The following is a 21,038-nucleotide window of genomic DNA, read 5'->3' as shown; positions in this document are numbered from 1 at the left end:
TTCTTCCTCTGGCTGAGAGGTTCACCAGATGCAATTACATACTTAATCTCCACTTCATTTCTCTATTTGCTGTTGAATGAATCACGGTTTAAGATTCTGTCTTTGCTGACATGACGGGTACCAGACCAAAATGGCAAATATCTGATGTTTTGAAATTTAAATTGTAAGTGTAATTGTGATTGTAAATAGATATTGATGGGCATGGGTATTTTTATGACTTGGGGATGAATAAATTGAGGTATGAAACATGGCGTATCTGCCTATCCCTGCATATCCCTCTCTGCTATGAAAGAGCTCTTGTGTGACTCCCCTGACAGGCCTAAGTAACCAGGAGACTGACGGCCTTCCAGGGACTGGCTTTAGGTTGCAGCCAGAGAGACTGAACTCTTTGTGGCTTTCTAAGGAAGGGGACAACCGGAGACCACACTACCACGGTCCCCATGGAGAGTTCCATTGAGCCCAAATTGGAACCAGTTGAGGACCAAATCTGACCTATAGGGAAGGAGAAGGATCACAGGCACAGAGAGGGACACAACCTTTCCTAGCACCTCCATCTTAGAAGTCTGCTAATGCTTAATTTCACAGGCATGTTTTAGTTGCTATTCAACTAAATTCAAGTTACGTGATGACAATAGATACATTCTGGTACATACTTTAAATAATCTACCTGGTATCAAATGGTGCATAGTGGTGCCTGCGCCAATGATCTCAAAGAAACCAAAAGTGTAATTCAGTAATTATTAGGTAGTTTTAAAATTGTGCTTTTAAAGCAAACAAAAGCCTTGATACTGCTGTCCTCATTGACTTCTGCTGTACCTCGTCCACCTCAGTAATCCCTTCAGCCTTTGCTTTGGACGGGGAATCATCATCATGACCGGACTGGTTTATATCCGTTTTTTTTGTGAGGGGAGAAAGTCATACCCGGCTACCAATCTAAATTAGCATAGCTCCTGGCAGGAAAGTAGCTAGAATAAATAGAGCTAGAATGAATGTCTCAAGTTAAACAGAGCTAAAGTCATGGATGGCTGGAAAGCCTGCAATTTATCCTGTGTGTCTGTGCCAGAAGGCAACAGTGTGGAGTAAATTATAGGCGTTGGAACTGCAGTTCTGGTCATGGAGGTCCTTTAGAAGAGAGTTCTGGCTGTAGTTAGCAGTTAGTCTGCCCACTACCCAACCATTAGTGTGACAGACAGGGTTCGAACCCGAGTCTCCCAAGTGGACCCAATCATCTACCATTAGGCCAAGAGGACATCCTTAAGGATAGACGGTGGGTGACACTTGAGTTTACATGTCTCAGGCAGGGCTACCTCATCATGACAGCGTGATTCTAATTCACCGTTGCTACATTGGCATGACTGTTTGACACAAATGACCACCCCCATCTCAATAAAGTGTATAAATATCACAAATTAGTATCAAAACAGAATTACCCAATACAAGTACGACTTGTTGCCTGAATTCTGATATCAAATACGCTAAATAGACCCCTAAAATGGTTGGTTGTAGCCAACCTGTTGGTAGATGGGACAGTGGATTTGAGTTGTAGCCATGCATCACGAGCCTATCCATATGGCATCTGTCTCTGCATTCTCAAACATCCACACACATTGTAATCAGTCCCTCTACTGTAACCAACTCACACAGATGTTTACACATTTTCAAGGAATGATTGTTTAACTTTGTTGAGAAAACGTTAAAAGACGAACTGGAGATGTCAGGAAGTGATCGGTGTTGTCTAAACAGACAGACAGACAGACAGTATTATACTGTAGGAAACAGCTCTAATGTTAGACAATTACCTGGATGTAGAGGCTGTTGGGAGACAGTTAAGACCTGCACATGGCAGTGTGCCAGACAGGCAGGCTTACTGTTGTAAGAATGAGGCTTGGAGGAGGAACACGGACGCTGTGAAGAGAGACTCTCCATCCCACTTCTGATGTTAAATCATCACTTCTCGCCTTTGATCTCGGCAAACTCTCCTCCTGCTGTTGAACATACAGTGCATTTGGAAAGTATTCAGACCCCTTAACTTTTTCCACATTTTGCAGCCTTATTCTAAAATGGATTCACATTTTTTTTTTCCTCATCAATCTACACACAATACCCCATAATGACAAAGCGAAAACAGGTTTTTAGAAATGTTTGCTAATTTATTAAAAAATAAAAAGCTGATATCACATTTACATAAGTATTCAAACCCTTTGCTATGACACTTAAAATTGAGCTCAGGTGCATCCTGTTTCCATTGATCATCCTTGAGATGTTTCTACGACTTGGTTGGAGTCCAACTGTGGTAAATTCAATTGATTGGACATGATTCACACCCCTGTCTATATAAGGCTCCACAGTTGACAGTGCGTGTCAGAGCAAAAACCAGGCCATGAGGCTGAAGGAATTGTCCGTAGACCGCCGAGACAGGATTGTGTCGACGCACAGATCTGGGGAAGGGTACAAAAAAATGTCTGTAGTATTGAAGGTCCCCAAGAACACAGTAGCCTCCATCATTCTTAAATGGAAGAAGTTTGGAACCACCAAGACTCTTCCTAGAGCTGACTGCCTGGCCAAACTGAGCAATAGGGGGAGAAGGGCCATCATCAGGGAGGTGACCAAGAACCCAGCGCTCCAGAATTCCTCTGTGGAGATGGGAGAACCATCTCTGCAGCACTCCACCAATCAGGCCTTTATGGTAGAGTGGCCAGACGGAAGCCACTCCTCAGTATAAAGCACATGACCGCTTGCTTGGAGTTTGCCAAAAGGCACCTAAAGGACTGTCAGACCATGAAAAACAAGATTCTCTGGTCTGATGAAACCAAGATTGAACTCTTTGGCCTGAATGCCAAGCGTCACGTCTGTAGGAAACCAGGCACTGCTCATAACCTGGCCAATACCATCCCTACGGTGAAGCATGGTGGTGGCAGCATCATGCTGTAGGGATGTTTTTCTGGGAGACTAGTCAGGATCGAGGGAAAGATGAACGAAGCAAAGTACAGAGAGATCCTTAATGAAAACCTGCTCCAGAGCGCTCAGACTGGGGCGAAGGTTCACCTAAGCACACAGCCAAGACAACGCAGGAGTGGCTTCGGGACAAGTCTCTGAATGTCCTTGAGTGGCCCAGCCAGAGCTCGGACTTGAACCCAATCGAACATCTCTGGAGAGACCTGAAAATAGCTGTGCATCGACACTCCCCATCCAACCTGGCAGAGCTTGAGAGGATCTGCAGAGAAGAATTGGAGAAACTCCCCAAATACAGGTGTGCCAATCTTGTCGCGTCATACCAAGAAGACTTGAGGCTGTAATCGCTGCCAAAGGTGCTTCAACAAAATACTGAGTAAAGGTTCTGAATACTTATGTAAATGTGATATTTCAGTTTTTTATTTTTAATAAATTAGCAAACATTTCTAAAAACCTGTTTTAGCTTTGTCATTATGGGGTATTGTGTGTAGATTGATGAGGGAAAAAATGCATTTAATTCATTTTAAAATAAGGCTGTAACTTAACAAAATGTGGAAAAAGTGAAGGGGTCTGAATACTTTCCGACTGTATGTGTCAACATCCTTTAATAGCACCAGTGTTTTGTTTACATGGCTGAATATTATCTCAGCTGTACGGTCTCTTTTGAACTATCATCTGGGCATCGTAAACGCACCCCGGGATATTTGACTCAAGACGAGGTACTTCAACTGCTACTTTTAGTCATTACCTAAACACCTTAACATCAACAGAGAATAAACATTGGTGGACAATAGAGAGGAGATGATCGGTGGCAGTTGGGATCGAGGGAACGATACACTGGCGAGGAGAAATTGGATGAAGTATGTAGGAGTTATCTAAGACGAGGGGAGCTGTTCCTCTTTCTCCTGTTCAAGAGCTGTGAAAGTCAACTGAACTCACTTAATAGCAGGGTGTAACAAGCTTGTTGACAGGTCACAGATTTAATGCTCTCCCCTTTTCACTCCCTCCATCTCACTCTCTCTCTCCCTCCCTCTCTCCCTCTCTCCCTCTCTCTCTCTCAGGTGGCTTGTCTCACTCACATTGCATCCAATTACCTCAACTCTGGGAAGGAGGCCAGGAGATGGGGGACAGCCCACGAGAGCATAGTACCTTATCAGGTGCCTGCCGTGCATCTACAGTGACCTGCTACACAATAGACCTGCATCAAAATAGAGAAAATATTTTCTTTTTATATGTTTTCAAATACTGGAGGTACGATTGATTTAGCTTGCTTTGTGCAGATGAGACTAAATAATTGTTTCCAAAAGTGCAAAGTCAATGCAACCCCAAGTATTTGAAAATAATCCTATGCTATTTATCCCATGTCCGGTACACATCCAGAGCGAGGTTCAGCCGGTACCAAACAGCAAGATGTTTTGAAATTAAAATTAAAAAAAATACTTTCTACATGTATATACAGTATATGGATTTAAAAACATTTTCTGTGTTCCGTGCCTACTGGACATGACGTAGAGTAGGTCATGACGAATTGGGAAGCATAAATCCAAACAGTTTCTTATGCTTGACAAGTGTCTTAGAAATCTAAGCTTTTCTTATTCATAACTGTTTTCAGTAGTAACTAATTGATTTGCTTGAAAGTGCACACCAGTCCTCTTAACAGGAGTAGGATGAAGTTCCCTACTGGTCTATTTGAAATTTTTACCCCAAGGGGCGCTTTCTAAAACCGGGTGTTGTGGTTGGGCACTGGCCTTTACGTACCATTTGTACGTTTTGTTTATTACCATGGACATACACACATTTGGGCTTTTAGATAACTTGTATGTGGGCAGCAACCTGCAAAACTACATGCTTCACCTTTAATCTGTGTATGGGAAACCATCCCCTAATAATTACTGTTATATGGAGAGGGTAAGCAGGTCTTGTGTCTTTACCCAGAGCTATAGCATAGTCAAATAATCTTGACAATGTTTGACCTACATTTGTTTTAATATTGGAGTAGATACTGTGGTAAGGAACCCAAATGTTCAGTTTATGATGTGTGTCATGTTTGTGATGGTTGGTAAAGAAGCCACTAAGGCAGGCCTCAAGCTGTCTCCACTGGCCTACCCTGCTGGGTTCTAACCGCCATTACGTTTTACTAGAGCTCAGGGCTCTATTCTATCAAAAAAACATTTGCAGGATACTAACCCTTTTTATGTTTGTTATTAATAATGCAACAATAATGTTAGGCCTTCTGAGTTGAGAAAATGAGCATATCATACCTGGGTATGTGAAGCGAATGGCTGCTCTCACAAATTGGCCCACATACAGCGAAACGTTGAGTGAAGTGTTATTCAATGCTGCCGTTGAGCAGATGTGCACAGTGTGTCGTTGTTTGGTTCCCCTCAGTCTTAATGACCAGCAGGGAGAAGGGCAAAAGGGAAGACGTGCTGTGAGGAGCGATGTCCCATAGAGGTGGGGTCCAGTCCTGAACACAGCGGGACACTGTGGTCGCTGCTGAGCCTCTCGGGCGGGGTCTAACAGTCAAACAACCTAATCCCTAATCCCCCTCTCTTCAGAACCAGGGGTTGGAGTACATGTGGGTCGATATGGGTCGGTGGTAAGGCTCACCTCGGGCCAACACGGTCGTATTTTCCCAGAATCCCAACGGCGGCGGCCAGAGCCACCGACGAAGCCTGAAAAGCTAAGACGGGAGACTTTGCGGTGGTTCTGCTCGGATTCGCTGGGATTCGTCGTTCCTCTGGCGTGAGTGCTAGTTAGCGTGGCGAAGAGAGGGGGATGCTGGGAGATTTACAGTCAGGGCCTGACTAGTTTAATTACCCTCTATGGTTTGGAAGGGATTGCAGAAAGATGGCTCCCAATAGCTCCCATACTTGTGTGAAGTGCTGATGGTTGTTTTGTTGGCCCTGTCCCCAGCAGCTCTGGGGTAACCATAAAGCTGTTAACTGCGGGCCTGGAGAGCTGGATAAGTTAACCCATTAACACAGAGCAGACAGACAAATACAGGGCTAGCCAGACAGACGCTGCAATTTCAGCCCCGGATTTGCCACGAGCCATGTCTATATGACAAAATGTAAGTAGCTGATATACACGGTATGTCATCTGCAGTGAACCTGGCAACCTTGCTCGCACAATGGGAGTGGGTCAATGTCACAAAGATGGCTCGACCACGTCCAATTTAAATTGTCCGAATGTTTTGGTTGCGGCACCTTTCTACTCGTACGGTGTAGAGTGTACAGTTCTACTCGTATACGCTGCATTTGGGACCATGCCATGGAGGAAAAACGTGTGGAGGTCTTCCAGCACCAAAGCTGCGTTTTTGATATATCTAGTGAAGATTATCGTTATTGTTACAGAAAAATGTAAAAGTTGGAGGGAAATTACACAGGCTATTTAACCATTCTCTAGTTTCCCTGGGAACAAACGAACACTGAAGGGGAGGGTGAGAGGAGACTATATCACTTATAAACATTCGCCTTGTGTGATCACCCAGTGTGTGAGCACTTTGACATGGATCATTTATCTTGCAGTATGCGATTCTGTCATCGATAGGCTCATCTGCGATTGTAAAAGTCTTGCAGTGTCCATCTGGCTTTAGCCTAGTCTTGGACCAAAGACCGTGTTCAATGAAACATCTCAGTGCTCACTAGTCCAGTGGCTGCTAATGTGACTAGGTTGATGGGCTTAATGTGTGTCACTGTCAGTGACTGTATATTAGTGACTGTAACTACACTGTACACTACGCTGAAATACTTTATTTATTTATTTTTACCCCCGTCTAAGTAGCATCCAATTGCTGTTCCAATTGCTGTTCCAATTGCTGTTCAGCCTGCCAGGCCCAGTGGTTTAACAGTCTGTTGAACGCATGTGCCGCTTAGCTAACCCTCTGAATGGTAGCTTAAGGACACATGTGAGCGTGTGTGTCTATAGAGGCTATAAAGAACCAACTTGCTTTTACAGCCTTTCATTGTGACTATTTTATTCCTGCTACTGTTAAGTGTATTGCCACCATACGCTTCGATCACTACTGCTACAGTATACGATCGTTCCTCAGTAGAAAATATCTTGGTGCATCTTCAGCCTTCCACTTCACCCTCATGTTACCCTGAGTAATAACACAACTCAGTGAATCAAGATGTATTTTTGTGTAACCCCCCCCCTCCCCTGCTGTCTGCTCGTGTCAGCTTATCTCTTCTGGGGGTAGACTTGGCTGTTTAGCGGTTGGCTTGTACCGTCCCACACCAAATAAATGTCTTCAATGCAGCCGACTTGACAGAATTACAGTGGTGTGGTGTCTGTAACACTGTCAGTGTGAGCTGTTTGGACTGGCAGGGTGTCCAGGTTCAGATGAAGGGGAGAACGCATTGGGGGGGGTGTCTAGAAAGGGCCCTACGCTGCATCTCATTGCAGAACATTGTTCCATCTTTTTATTTAAAACCTTACTTATCCAGGGAATAATCACATTGAGACCCAGGTAACTTTTTCAAGTGAGCCCTGAACAATAAATAACAATAAATAAATAACACACATTAGGGTAGAGCTACAATCAAAACATGTGCACTCCTCCATGAGCAGGTCTCTAATGAATGGAGTGTAATGGACTTCGTTCCATGTCTGAGGGGCATGGAATCCAAATGTGGTTTTCCCTAATTCAGAGGAGGTACAGGGAACATCAAGGACAAGCCAGTCCTGAAATGTGGTATATCTGCAACAGAAGGTCAAAAGTTTGGACACACCTTCTCATTCAATGGTTTTTCTTTATTTTTTTTAATTATTTTCTACATTGTAGATTAATATTGAAGACATCAAAACTATGAAGGAACACATATGGAATTATGTAGTAAACAAAAAAGTGTTAAACAAACACTTATATTTTAGATTCTTCAAAGTAGCCACCTTTTGCTTTGATGACAGCTTTGCACACTCTTGGCAAGTTTGTGTCCAAACTTTTGACTGGTTCTGTATGTGAGAATAGGTAGGGAGTTTCTGTAAAACGGCTTAATACACAAATAGAAACCAGTGATGGGACATTCTGGTGGTCAGAGAAGGCCTACATTTGTATATAAAATACAATGGTGGGTGCAAAATGTGTCAACAGTAATAAAACAAAGGACATTATGGTACACTGACAAAGACTGTTTATTGGCCATGCAATCAATTCTCAGAATGTGGTCGTTTTTGCGCACACCCCCGAGACAACACACGTGCACACCAAGGGAGAACAGAGCTCTGGGCACAGGGTCAGCCATATTCCGGCGCCCCTGCAGCAGTTAGGGGTTAAGTGCCTTGCTCAAGGGCACCACGGCAGTGGTAGGCACCTGGATATGATGCCAGTAACCCTCCAGTCACCAGCTCACATCCGGCTCCCGGGGATCGAACCAGCGGGGATCGAACCAGCAACCTTCCGATTGCTGGCTGGCCGGCCTCTCTGACCTCCAGGCTACCTGCCGCTCCAGAGGTTATAGCACAGCATGCATATTACCATCATTGAGAACTGGCAGAAGCATGGTCTGCACAATATTTTTCCTACTGTCTAAAGAGAAACTACGCTTACTCCCATAGAAGAATCCCAGTTTCATTCTCAGTTTCTTGGGAAGGTTATCTTTATTAGTTTTGAAAAACAGCTGGCATGTTTACAATGCTACAATACACTAGCTCCTCCTAGACCGCTCTGTGTTGCTCAGACGTTTCCCAGGCCTATCAGATCTGTTAATGAGGATCGATTGGAGGGAAGGGAACAACTTTCTGTAATGAAATGCAGCCCTGGCCTTGACTTGACTCGAGGTGCTCACAGAAGAGAGGCATGTGTCTTTCCTTCTACTCTGTTAATAAGCAGGGACATAGGGAGGAACAGGGCAGCCCATGCACTGGTGCTTTTGATCTCAATAATGATCTCTCATCGTCCACCTCGTTATAGGGATTTATGCTATCCCGTAGTTGTGTAAACATAGATTTGAATTCAAATGTAAATTTGAGTGTTAACAGTTGCTGAAAGCTTTATTATGATATCGCAAGACAGAATTTTACAGCTTTTTCCTGGATGTGCAAATTGTTCTGCTGAGTGTTTTTGTTTCAGAATAGTGTTTCTTTGACGTAGCCTGGTCTTTCTTGGCTGTATATCAGTATGTCCTTTTATACCCAGAATAGGGGTTAGAAATTGTGTATTTTTAAGTTGTTTTTTTTGAGTGGGGCAGACCCACTCTTGTATTTTTCGACTTTATTGGATAAAGATAGGAAAGTAAGGAGGAGAGGGCATGTCAGCAGGACGTGGGCCGGATTTGAACCCATGCCGACATGGGCATACGTGTGCACTGTAGGCTATGGCGCTGGACCTCTGGACCACCCCAGGCCACTGGAGTTTGTTCTTGAGCCAAGTAAATATTACTGCTGTAGCAGTACGTTGACCAGAGGGTAGTATTTATGTTGACTGAGCTAACATATGATGCCTAGGAATCATGTACAGTCATTTAGGCGTGACAACTTCCATTCTGGAACTCTGGAATTGTGTTGCTCTTCTCTTTTTCCTCGAGCTGAATGACTTATTTCTACCCCTGAGAAAACCAGCAGAGAAAGGGGTTCGGTTACACGTTGCCCTAAAAAGCCAAGCCAATACCACCCAGCTTTGTTCAGCAATGATTTCCTTTACTTATGGTTTCATTTTAAGTGATGTAATTACTCTTGCTGAGATTGAGTCTGACCACAGTGTGGGTGTGTGTGTGTGTGTCTGTGGTAGGTAACAGAACTGCTGGTCGGTTGTTTGTTATGTGCAGGATGGATGCAGAATGAAAGGCAGATACGTTTTTTTTTTTAAAACGGAAAACAGCTCAATGTTGCTGTGGATTTATTAACAAACTTCGGAATAAACATCATCACCAATGCTCAAATGGTCAGCAAGTAGTCCAAAAAAAGGGGTCTTTGGTCCAAAATTAAATAAATAATACTCACGCCTGACCTTGGCTTCCCCCATGGCAAATGAACAAAGCATGGGATTGAGACAAATCATTTTTATAATTAGAAATTATAATTAATTATTGTTGAGCCCAATGGTAGCCGTGGAAACTGGTAGTGTAGCCACTGCAGTGAGGTTTGACAGGTTTGTCAGTGTTGGGTTCATATTTCATCAAATAATCTTGTGAAAGTGGCTGGACTACGAAGTGCAAGTATGTGGAAAGATATTTTAAATTGTCACAAATACTTGTATTCATATCGGCAATTATTCACAAGGGCACCAGGATCTCGTCAGACTGTCCATGTCTCTAGCAGTCACTCTCCCTTAAAAATATATTTTTGTACACATAGAAAGGCCAACAAGTTTCGTCCTGTGAGGCGAAGAGAATGTAAGACTCTAGACATTACAGATGTTAACCTAAAACCAATGGACAATGTGCAAACATTGTGTTCACAGCCTTCCTATTGTTTTGTTTTCCAGCATTGAAAAAAAAAAACCCAGCCCATTCCTTATTTTTCCAGACTGAATGGAAATTTATGCTGATTGAAACCATCTGGCTCCTCCTATCTCTGTGATTAAGAGCAGTGGCTGACCAAGCTAATGAAGTTCAGGTGTGCCAATCGGCAAGACGCTGCTGCTTGATTAATGGGTGTAATGATGCCAGGCTCCAGCAGATGGAGCCATTTCCCCATACGTAGCCTCTCTGTGGCACCATGCCTGGGGTCACCCCCTGACTGTGTCATAGTGTGTGTGTGTGTGTGTGTGTGTGTGTGTGTGTGTGCTTGTGTGTATCCTCAGTTGGGATCATGGTCCTGTGAGTACATGCACTAGGGGTAAGTATTGTCTATTGACAGCAGATAATGTCTCATAATTGCCTCTCAATGAAAAACGTCTCCAGTGTTTCACTGTGGCCATGTGTAAGAGGAAGACCGTATAATAGGTGTGCTGTTAGACCATCTGTGAAGGACTGACTCTAAGTCCTTATCTGTCAAGCTCAGATACAGGGTCTGTGAGTCATAACCAATCAAGTTCAGATACAGGGTCTGTGAGTCCTAACCAATCAAGCCCAGACACAACAATTTGCTTCTGCTGCAATGGATTGTAGTTGTGGTTCTTATAGGTTAACTGTGTTGTTTTGTTGAGACACAGACATTAATCATTGCAGCGCAAAAAGGAATAATTTGTTTGAGTTATCCCGGGAAACCTGGTTTTGATTCAATAGGGTTCTGTGTTATTTGGCTTTACAATTACAGGGTATTGGAGTTAGGTATGCAGGTAGGTACTTTATTGATCCCTGAGGGAGAGTTAAGCGTTTGTTAGTAATTACACAGTACACATATGAAGAGTAACTATTCCCTTTTGTGATAAAATGAATTGCCAAACACCTTTGTGTAAAGCAATTGTTATGCAATTATTAAAGTACTTTGTAACAACGCATTGTTACAACAGTGTTATAACACAGGTATAAGAGCAACATAATATGAAGTGTGACCAACGTGGGTCAGATCTTTGGGTACCACAAAATGGTACTGTTGTTTATCACAACTGTGAATTTCTGTACTCTCAAGCTGGGGCTTGGGGCTGAAGTTCTGGGGGGCTGAAGTTCTGGGGGGCTGAAGTTCTGGGGGGCTGGAGTTCTGGGGGGCTGAAGTTCTGGGGGGCTGGAGTTCTGGGGGGCTGAAGTTCTGGGGGGCTGGAGTTCTGGGGGACTGGTGCTGGAGGGCTGGGGACTGGAGCTTGGGTTAGCTGGGTCTGTGGACTTTGGGCTGGGAGCGGTCTGAGGAGGGTACAGAGTGGTTTATAGGGTGATTGTCTGTGCACAGTGGGAGTCTGGTTGATCTCCCCTTCTCTTTTCCACCCTCCTTGTCCCAGTCTGTTTTTCCCTCTGTCCCTGCGTCCCTCTGTCCCTGCATCCCCACAGTGTTGCCTGCCTGCTCTCCTGGTCCGTGCCTGATTCCTTCATTTGAAATCATTTAATCTGATGGGCAAAAGTTTGTCAAAACAAAATCTCATTAATCACTGTCTGTGGCCTTTGTTCCCCCTGTCCCTCTTTGTCTGGCTGACTGGCATGAGAGGAAGAGCCGCAGAAACACGGGGGTTGAGCCGGGGTTATCCCTATGAATAACAGCCTTGTTGTGAGGTGTATCACTGCAGCCAAACAAAGAGACATGTCTTGGTTTATGTTGGACAGACAACAGCTGTGAGGGTGGGTGGGAAAAACTAGATGGGTATCTGGTGGGTTCTGCCTTTTAACTCGCTCTCCGTCAGGGTAGTGCTGTTAACCGACAGAGTGTACATGGGAAAGGTACGTATCCCCTCATGTGCAGCCTTCAAGTTGCTCTCCTGACCCCTGACATTTTCCACTGGAGAACAGGGGCTGTAGCTGGTGCTGGGGCCGGGGTTGGGGCTAGAGCCGGGACTGGGGTTAGGGCTAGGGGTTGGTGCTAGAGCTGGGACTGGGGCTGGAGGACCAGGACATGGGTTGGGCTGGTGCTGGAGCTGCGGTTGGGGCTGGAGCCGGGGGAGGGACTGGGGCTGGGGCTGGGGCTGGAGGACCAGGGCTAGGACTGGGGCTGGAGGACCAGGACAAGGGTTGGGCTGGTGCTGGAGCTGCGGTTGGGGCTGGAGCCGGGGGAGGGACTGGAGCTGGGACTGGGGCTGGAGGACCAGGGCTAGGGTTGGGCTTTGGCTGTTGCTGTTTTGTTGTTGTTCTGTCAGTCGTCCAAGCTCAAAACTGGATTAGTTTGTGTCTCTATGACTGGCGGGCCAAGGAACGTTCAGGTCAGGGATATCAATAGCCGCTTTTTGAGAGAGGTGCCAGTATGTGCCAAGGCCTACTAGCATCCAGCTAGTGCTCAAAGCCTGGTGCTTCAAACCGAGTGAACAAGCCCGTTTGAATGTCCACAGGTGGGTTTTCTAGTCCCGCCCCCAAGTATGTTTGTTTACATTCTGCAGTTCGTAAGGTGCAGAACTCAGAAACATAGCAAAACATTTCAAACTTCAGTTTCCTCACAGGTTCTGGTAACATAAGCAGTTTATGACAATTTTATTGGTTAAAAAGCGCTTTTCAGATCAATTCGATTGTGTAGTTACAGCGAGCTAACTTGGATTATGCTTGCCACCAACCAAGTTTGCTAGCCAACTAAAGTACTTGGTTGCTAAGAATATCTGCCCTTGCACTAAACCCTGCACCCAGTCCCATTTTGTCTCACAAGGACCAAGCGGTGGAGGAGGCGAAAAGCTTGAGTTTTAAGCACCGAATAGGCCCAGAGTAAACACAGTTGAAGCCCGGGGAGTGACTGCGGAAAAGCAGTTGGCCTTGGCATGCACTGGCACGCATGGCGTAAGCCCCACTGTGGAAAGCCGGCTATTGGTTCATGTCAATAATCTGATTAGTTCCCCTGATAAAGTCTCCGGGCAGTGAGCTTGTGGTGTCCTGTTCTGGTTCCTTTGGTTCTGATGCGTTTCTGGCACTCATACAGAAGAACTGACCCTCACAGGGGTTATTGTTTAATGGATGGATAAATGCCTCTTAATGGTCTGTCGGTTCCAAGTGGGACTGTTTCTGCCATTGTCGTTAGCCCATATCACTGTATGTTGGAACCAGGATTGGGGAACTTAAGAAGACCAACAACCTGTGATCTTTGTGAACATGTGTGATCTGCTTTTTTTGGGGGGGGATTTACTATTTTCTTTTTGTTCACAGGGTTTCAGAACCAAAGACGGATACCTTGTTGTGGCTGCAGGCAATGACAAGCAGTTTGTCAAAGTGTGCAAAGTGAGTAACACACACACACACACACACACCTGCCAGGACTCTAATTTCTTCAAGGCTCTAGTACTAGATTGTGTCATGTTATTCTATTTCCAGGTGCTGGGTCTGAATCATCTGACTGAGGAGCCTAACTATAGAACCAACACACTGCGAGTCCGGCACCGCCAGGAGCTGCTGCACCTTCTCTCACAGAGGTAGCTCCACTACACCTCCCTCACTGGCTGAATCCCAAATCCACCCCTAGTCTCTACCCCCTACCCTCTACCAGCTAATGGGAATACCATACAAGAATATAAGATGCCAGAGTTATGGCAAACATGCCAGAAATGCAAGCTGCTTGTCTGGCTCATCTATATTAATCTCGGTGGTTTCATAAGTCCTCTGTTGCCCAGAGAGAGAGGAACGGCGGATGTACACAGTAGCATAGTGGAAAATAACAGAACACTTCACCCCCCCCCCCACCCCTCCCCCCATCCCCTCTTCAGTTCCGTTGTCATGGAAACCACCCTCATCAGGCCCAATCGCCTGTTCCCTCTCTGGGGGTCAAAGGGTGTGACGGGATCAGGGTCGAGGCAAGGGGAAGTTATCTAATACTACCGGACGGAGGAGGGTGGTTAGTCACATGACTCTAGTCTGGACAGTATGTTATAAATACCTGAGGCCTATCCGCTGAGGCCCCGTAAGGCCCCCTCTCCTCCTCCTCCTCTTCCTTCTCCTTACCAGGTGGAATGGAAGCATGTCACGCAAAGCAGTTGACAGCTGCAAGCCTTAATGGACAGCAGTTTCTGTTTTACATCAATGTTTTCTGTCTGCACAAAATGCAGATGAGGAGAGTGTGTTTGGAGGAAGGACCCCTGACCGTACTTCTATGGTTGTCTTCATCTTTGATGTGTGTGTGCATGTCTGCGTGTCTGTGTGTGTCTGTGTGTGTGTGTGTCTGTGTGTGTGTGTGTGTCTGTCTGAGAGAGAGCAAAAGAGAGCGTGAGAGAGAGAGAGAGAGAGAGAGAGAGAGAGCGAGAGAACAAGAGAACAAGAGCGAGATCGAGAGAGAGTCTCCTCACACACATCGCGGGAGGCTGAATGCCACAGTACCACATAGTATTGATCCCCACCATGACCAACTCCTTTTTTTCCCTCTTGGTTTTGAAAGCCTGTGGCTGCATTATAACAACCACAGCCTTTTGTTCTTTTACCCACTGTTACCAGGTTCCTGGAAGAGGAGACCAGTGGTTGGTTAAGGAGGTTTGAGGGGTCAGGTGTCCCCTGCGGTCCAATCAACAGCATCCAGCAGGTCTTCGCAGACCCACAGGTCAGTCATACAATACTTTGCTGTCCCACTAGTTTACACACCTGGTAACATCTCTTTGGTCAGCCACTAGTTTACACACCTGGTGACATCTTGTTGGTCAGCCACTAGTTTACACACCTGGTGACATCTTGTTGGTCAGCCACTAGTTTACACACCTGGTAACATCTTGTTGGTCAGCCACTAGTTTACACACCTGGTAACATCTCTTTGGTCAGCCACTAATTTGCATGCCTGGCATCAGCACCACCCTGCAGTCCTTTTGAAAGCTGCAATGTGATCATGATCATCCCTACCCTCCTCCACTTCAAACAGGTCTTTAGGTGAGGCTAAACGAGTCTTTCAGAAAAACATGTTTTTAGGAAAGAAAAGTGAGGGCATCAAAAGGCTATAAAAATTTCATAACAAACATTGTTTTATTGTGGTCCATCTGTTCAGCATAGTTTATCAGAAACACACCCAGTCCTCCTGCAAGACTGAAGGAGCAGCATATTTGTCTTTTGGTTTGGCTAGATGGATTTTTGCCGCTACTTCTTGTAGTCTCATGGAATGTGTGCAAACATGTTAGTCACCCTGTAATTGCATAAGCAAAGCTAGTTTAAAAACATTGGGCTGGGACGGACTGAACATGACATGTCCCAGTTATGATTGGTTAGAACAAAGAAAGGACATGTGGCCTCTGTGAGAGCTCTGCACATAAACACACATGAAAAGAATCACGAGTGGAACATGGCAATATTTCTCTGTCCTCCCTTTTTTGCCCGAAGAAAAACAAACACACTGATTAACAGGCTAACAAGCCAGCCTCACAGAGATGGCAGACCTACCTCTACACCAATCTGCTGATAGCCCTTGCGTTTTCCCAGTTACTTTGAAGTGGTAATGTTTGGCCCTCCCCTCTAAAGTGTGGCTGTGTTGTAAGTCATCTGTTGTCATTAGTATGTCTGTGCTGGCTGTCAAATCATTGGTTTTGTTGGATTACAGCATTAGTTAGGTTTGTGTGGCAACAGCTTTGTGACCACCTGGCCCTGCCATGTTACAGGTGTTAGTGTTTGTGTCATGTTTTCAATCTTGATGAATCATTACCACGGTCCCTGGGGGGGCTGCAAATGCTGTCAACCATCTGGCTGACCGTAGATCAGTGTCTTGGCACAACTTCGTCCTCCTCCATCAAATTCCTCAGCCACTTCTTCGCAGGCCTATAGCTTTAGTCCACTTTATTAGTTGTATGCTCTGAGGAAAAAATAGCTCTTAGGCACAGTTTTTAGATTATCTTTCCTTACCCATTACTCTGTCAAAACTCCAACTGACCTCAGATCATCCCAGTCCCCAGGGAGCAGACCAGTGCTGTGGTTTTTCCAAGCTGCCTCCAGGCTTCTCTGTGTGGCGGTTCAGAGTCCACGGCCCAACCCCAGACAATACCCCAAACATCCACAGCCACAACAAAGATGCCTTTGAAATGTGCTCCACCGACTTGATTCTGCTGAACTGAGCCCCTGGGGATCGGTCTGCAGGGTTGTACAGACTGTCATGTCGTACCATGCCTTTCCAGAACACACGTGTGTCCTGCCAACCAGACGAGGCCATGGAGAACATACAGAACATAGAACATGTGTCTCTGTGGCTCGTTAGACACAGGGACACGCCACCACATACAGACGACACAACGCTGTACTGTACTTACTCTACACCTGCTGATTGACCAATGACACCAATTACCACATCTGGAGATGATTTCTCCCAGAGAGAGAGAGAGAGAGAGAGAGTAGCACTGGAGTATCTCTATTACTGTTCCCCTAACAGAGGAAATGCGAAACATCCGGATTCACTTGAGAAATCAGCAGTAGCTGTCCACTCCGCTCACGGTATGGACGCCCTGGTCAGAGGGTGAGGAGGTGATAGGGGAGGAAGAGAGATCGGCTAAAAGACACGATCGCACCGTGAGGGGATCGCTTAGGGGGGAGAGTGCAATTGAATAAAGGAATGAGAGTAAAAGAAAAAAAAAAAAACAGATGAGGGGGGGAGAGGGAATGGAAAGAGAGAACAAGGGAGGGAAGAGAGTGGGTGAAACAGAGAGAGTTGATGGAATGAGAGAGGAAGAGGTTGGAGGGGAGATGAGGAAAGCAGATGATTTGGGGCGGGGGTGACCTAAGAGGTTGAGTAAGGGACAGTCTCAGGTCTGTCTGTCTGTCCCAACGGGCAGATCCACAGACACAAACAATAAGGCCTTGATTCAATCAACTGTAGATGGTTGGTTGTCAGGATAATTGAATTTGAAATGCTGTTGACATTAGCTCAGTTTCACACTGTGATCGTGGTTTTGTTAATGACCTGAATCCACACATCAATTATTGCTATGTAAAAAGCATTTTTTGGTTGTTTTTTTTTTGCGTTATCCTATACATTCATTATCTGTAATTGATTGAAGTGGGGCCTAGATGAGCTTTAGAACACCTGAAGAGGCAGCAGCGTACCATGAATGGACGTTCCCTCAGTCAAGAGAAACGTAGTCCGACATTGTTTGTGCCTGCATAAGCACTGTATGATGTACCACATTAACTGGCTTTGACATTCAAGATCCTCTGAGCTCAATATGACATACAGTAAGCTGCTTTCAAAGGTCTGTGTTATACTTTCCATGGCATGTAGAACTGTTTACTGCATTTGTAATTAACATGGGAGAAGATCTCAATCTGGAAGTCGTTAAATGCCTCTACCCTTTCCTCCCTAAAAGTAGGCCTATGCAGTTGTTCCATGCACTCTCCTTCATACGCATGGATAGGAATACTGTAGATAAGTCAGGAATGATATTTCCGGTTTGCTGGTGTGATCTTGCTGCATTTGGTCCCTGAGTATTACTGTGCTACAGTACTCCCCTTTACCTTATGAGCACGTGCTTACAGACCTAATGTCTGTCACACCTCACATACACGCAAGCACACTCTCTTCAGTCTCCCAACCCCTCCTACAGACCCATAAACAAGTTGTCAGTCTCAATGATGTGTTAAGGCTGACCGTGCTGGGGAGTGAAACTGATAAAAGGGTCCAGTAACAGGCTGTTCTCTCTGGGGTATAATGGTTCTCTGCTGAGTAGCCACAGTCATTTCTATGAACAATACAGAGTAACAGAAATCAACAGAATATGACTCTTAGGTGTGTTCTTCATTTTCAGACATTTTGGCCTTTCAGCACCTTCATCTTGGATCCGGTAGAGTCACTTTTATATGACGCTCTGCCAAACGGAGATAAAAGTAAACCATGAATGTCTTAAGTATATTTTATGTTTCAAAAGCGAGGCAGATTTTCCAGTCTTCTCGTTTGGTCTTGGACTTGACCCTTAGACAGAGATTGTGTCTGGCTTCTCAAAGACAAGCTGGAGCCTTGGACACCCAAATCTCAAAAGTATGAAAAGTCAGTTTGGATTCCTCATTTTGCCTCTTCCAACCACAACCTTTAAATGACAACCAATCGTATTGCACTGCATTTTTCCTCATTGTGCAGCATGCACACACTGTATCACATTTCTCGTACTGCATCTCGATAAATCATACAGTATGACAGCATGTTTAGGTATGGAGGCCTCCAGATTGTGGACTGTTCTTCCCTTGTCCCTCAGTGTTTCAAAGAGGCAGGTTATTGAGAGTCTCTCTGCTAGACCAGACCAGTCCTTGCACCTGGATCCGGTCCGCTGCAGTATTGATATTAATATGAGATATTTCCAATGCACCGGCTCTGTGGTATCAGGTGCCTAACACAGCTGTAGGACTAGAACACAATGGCTACCAGATGTGTGGATGGTAGGATGGATGTTGGAGAGTAGGGAGGGGGGGTGTGAGGGTACTCTCACGGACGGAGAGGACAGAATGAACAGACCTTCTCCTTTTTTAGGCTTCCAGCTCTATGTTGATGAATGGCTATTGTTTCCCTTGGATGTATCTGTAATAAAGCTTTATTCGGTTTGGCAAAGTTGCAAGGGTAGTCTGGTTTAACTTCACTGTTCTGTCTGGAGCATGTTGCGTTTTAGGAGACATCAGTCTCATATTGCCATGTGTTGCCCTAGCAGACCAGGCAAACCTAGTAGCTCATAGCCCTAGCAGTAAATGCGCTGGAAAAGTTTCTTAGTAATTGTACATGTTATCCAACAGAATTCTTGGCTTAGATCTATGTCATTTGTTTTTAGAGCCCAATTTCAACCAATTGCCGGTGAAAAGGGGCAATCTGGGATACCTACATTTTATGACTTTTAAATTAATGATATTAGCAAGGGGCAGCCACCCAAGCCACCCCAAGCTATCTATTGACAGCACAAACTGCTGGACCGAATGCTCTTGAAAAAATGGGGAAAAAAGTCCTACCGTTCCTGTGCACACCACCTTTTCCTCGATAACTGGACGATCGTGGAAAACTTTTATACGACCTCTAAAACACATGCATGACATACACTACTTAGCCAAAAGTATGTGGACACCCCTTTTAGTTAGTGGGTTTGGCTATTTCAGCCACACCCATTGCTAACAGGTGCACAAAAGCAAGCATACAGCCATGCAATCTCTATAGACAAACATTGGCAGTAGAATGGGTCGTACTGAAGAGCTCAGTCACTTTCAACGTGGCACTGTCATAGGATGCCACCTTTCCAACAAGTCTGTTCATCAAATTTCTGCCCTGCTTACAGCTGTTATTGTACTGTAAGCTGTTATAAGTACAATAAGTGAAGTAGGCCACACAAGCTCACAGAACGGGACCGCCGAGTGCTGAAGTGCGCAGCACGTAAAAATCATCTGTCCTCAGTTGCAACACTCACCACCGAGTTCCAAACCGCCTCTAGAAGCCACGTCAACACAATGAAATGGGTTTCCATGGCCGAGCAGCCGCACGCACACAAGCCTAACGCCACCATGCGCAATGCCAAGCGTCGGCTGGTGGAAAGCACACCACCATTGGACTCTGGAGCAGTGGAAACGCGTTCTCTGGAGTGATGAATCACGCTTCACTATCTGGCAGTCTGACGGACGAATCTGGGTTTGGCGGATACCAGGAAAACGCATTGGGAATGTCATTCTGGGGTATTGTGTGTGGATTGATGGCAGATTCTTTTAATTTAATCCATTTTAAATTGAGTCTAAAACACAACAAAATGTGGAAAAAGTGAAGGGGTCTGAATACTCCAAAGGCACTGTATGTGACCTCTGAAACACATGCATGACATACATGACCTCTAAAACACATGGTACCGCATGATGTTGCATTGACAGAACACTCAGAGAAAACTAATATTTCAGCCGCTGCTGGGACGAAGACTCAACGCCATGTGCTGACAAGTATATGAAATAAAAGAAGAGAAAGCAACTTATACTATACGCTTGTGGGTGTTTATTTTTTTATGGACTTGATAAAAGCTCTATCTTATCTTTATATGAAATTATTATAACATATCTTTTTTTTTATTTTAATTTTTTTAACCATGATATCCCCCAGACAATGATAAAAGTGCATTGAGTTAAGAAAAATAATTAAATGTGACACTGAATTTAGGACCTCATTTGCGCAGGCATAAGAGAGCTGTCAATGTCTGGTCTTGATTCTAGGCTTTGCCTCTGTCAACATGAGGACCAAAGAGGTGTCATTATTAGGCTTAAATATCAACAGTTTGGAATGTCATTAAAAATAAAAATGAAGCACTGGTGATCTCAGCAATCGCCAACAGGCTGGTAGGCCAAGGAAGACATCCACAGTGGATGACCGAAGAATACTCACCATAATTAAAAAGAACCTTGAAAACCCTTCATCTGCCTTGGTTCAAAAGTAAATAAGAGTTTATATAGATCGCATTTTTAACCAGACTGACCTTTTAAGAGAAGCAACACTGCAGGTTCTTATAGGATGTTTGTTCTGTACTTTCAGTATAGGTGGTGTTTTGTGTTAATAACGTCTGCAAAGATGTCCGCAAGAGAATGAGTGTACATTTTAACATGGTTAACTCTCCCTGCAGTGACCTGCTGATTTTACACATGCTGGTCCTTTGCTAGTTATTTACAGTTGCTGTAGCTAGCCAA

General features: G+C 44.9%; 1 protein-coding gene across 1 annotated transcript in view; it reads left to right on the top strand.

The window, feature by feature from the left end:
- Positions 1 to 21,038, top strand: part of sugct (succinyl-CoA:glutarate-CoA transferase) — a 78,135-nt gene that overhangs the window by 15,546 nt on the left and 41,551 nt on the right. Inside the window, exons 9-12 of the mRNA XM_083683051.1 lie at positions 4,014 to 4,109; positions 13,608 to 13,679; positions 13,773 to 13,870; positions 14,883 to 14,985. Coding sequence (XP_083539177.1) covers positions 4,014 to 4,109; positions 13,608 to 13,679; positions 13,773 to 13,870; positions 14,883 to 14,985 — 369 coding nt within the window. The remainder of the gene's footprint in view (positions 1 to 4,013; positions 4,110 to 13,607; positions 13,680 to 13,772; positions 13,871 to 14,882; positions 14,986 to 21,038) is intronic.

Source organism: Argentina silus, assembly GCF_951799395.1.
Source record: "Argentina silus genome assembly, chromosome: 1".
Taxonomy (NCBI): domain Eukaryota; kingdom Metazoa; phylum Chordata; class Actinopteri; order Argentiniformes; family Argentinidae; genus Argentina; species Argentina silus.
The sequence above is the reverse complement of the archived record's forward strand: the minus strand, read 5'-3'. Positions and strand labels throughout refer to the sequence as shown.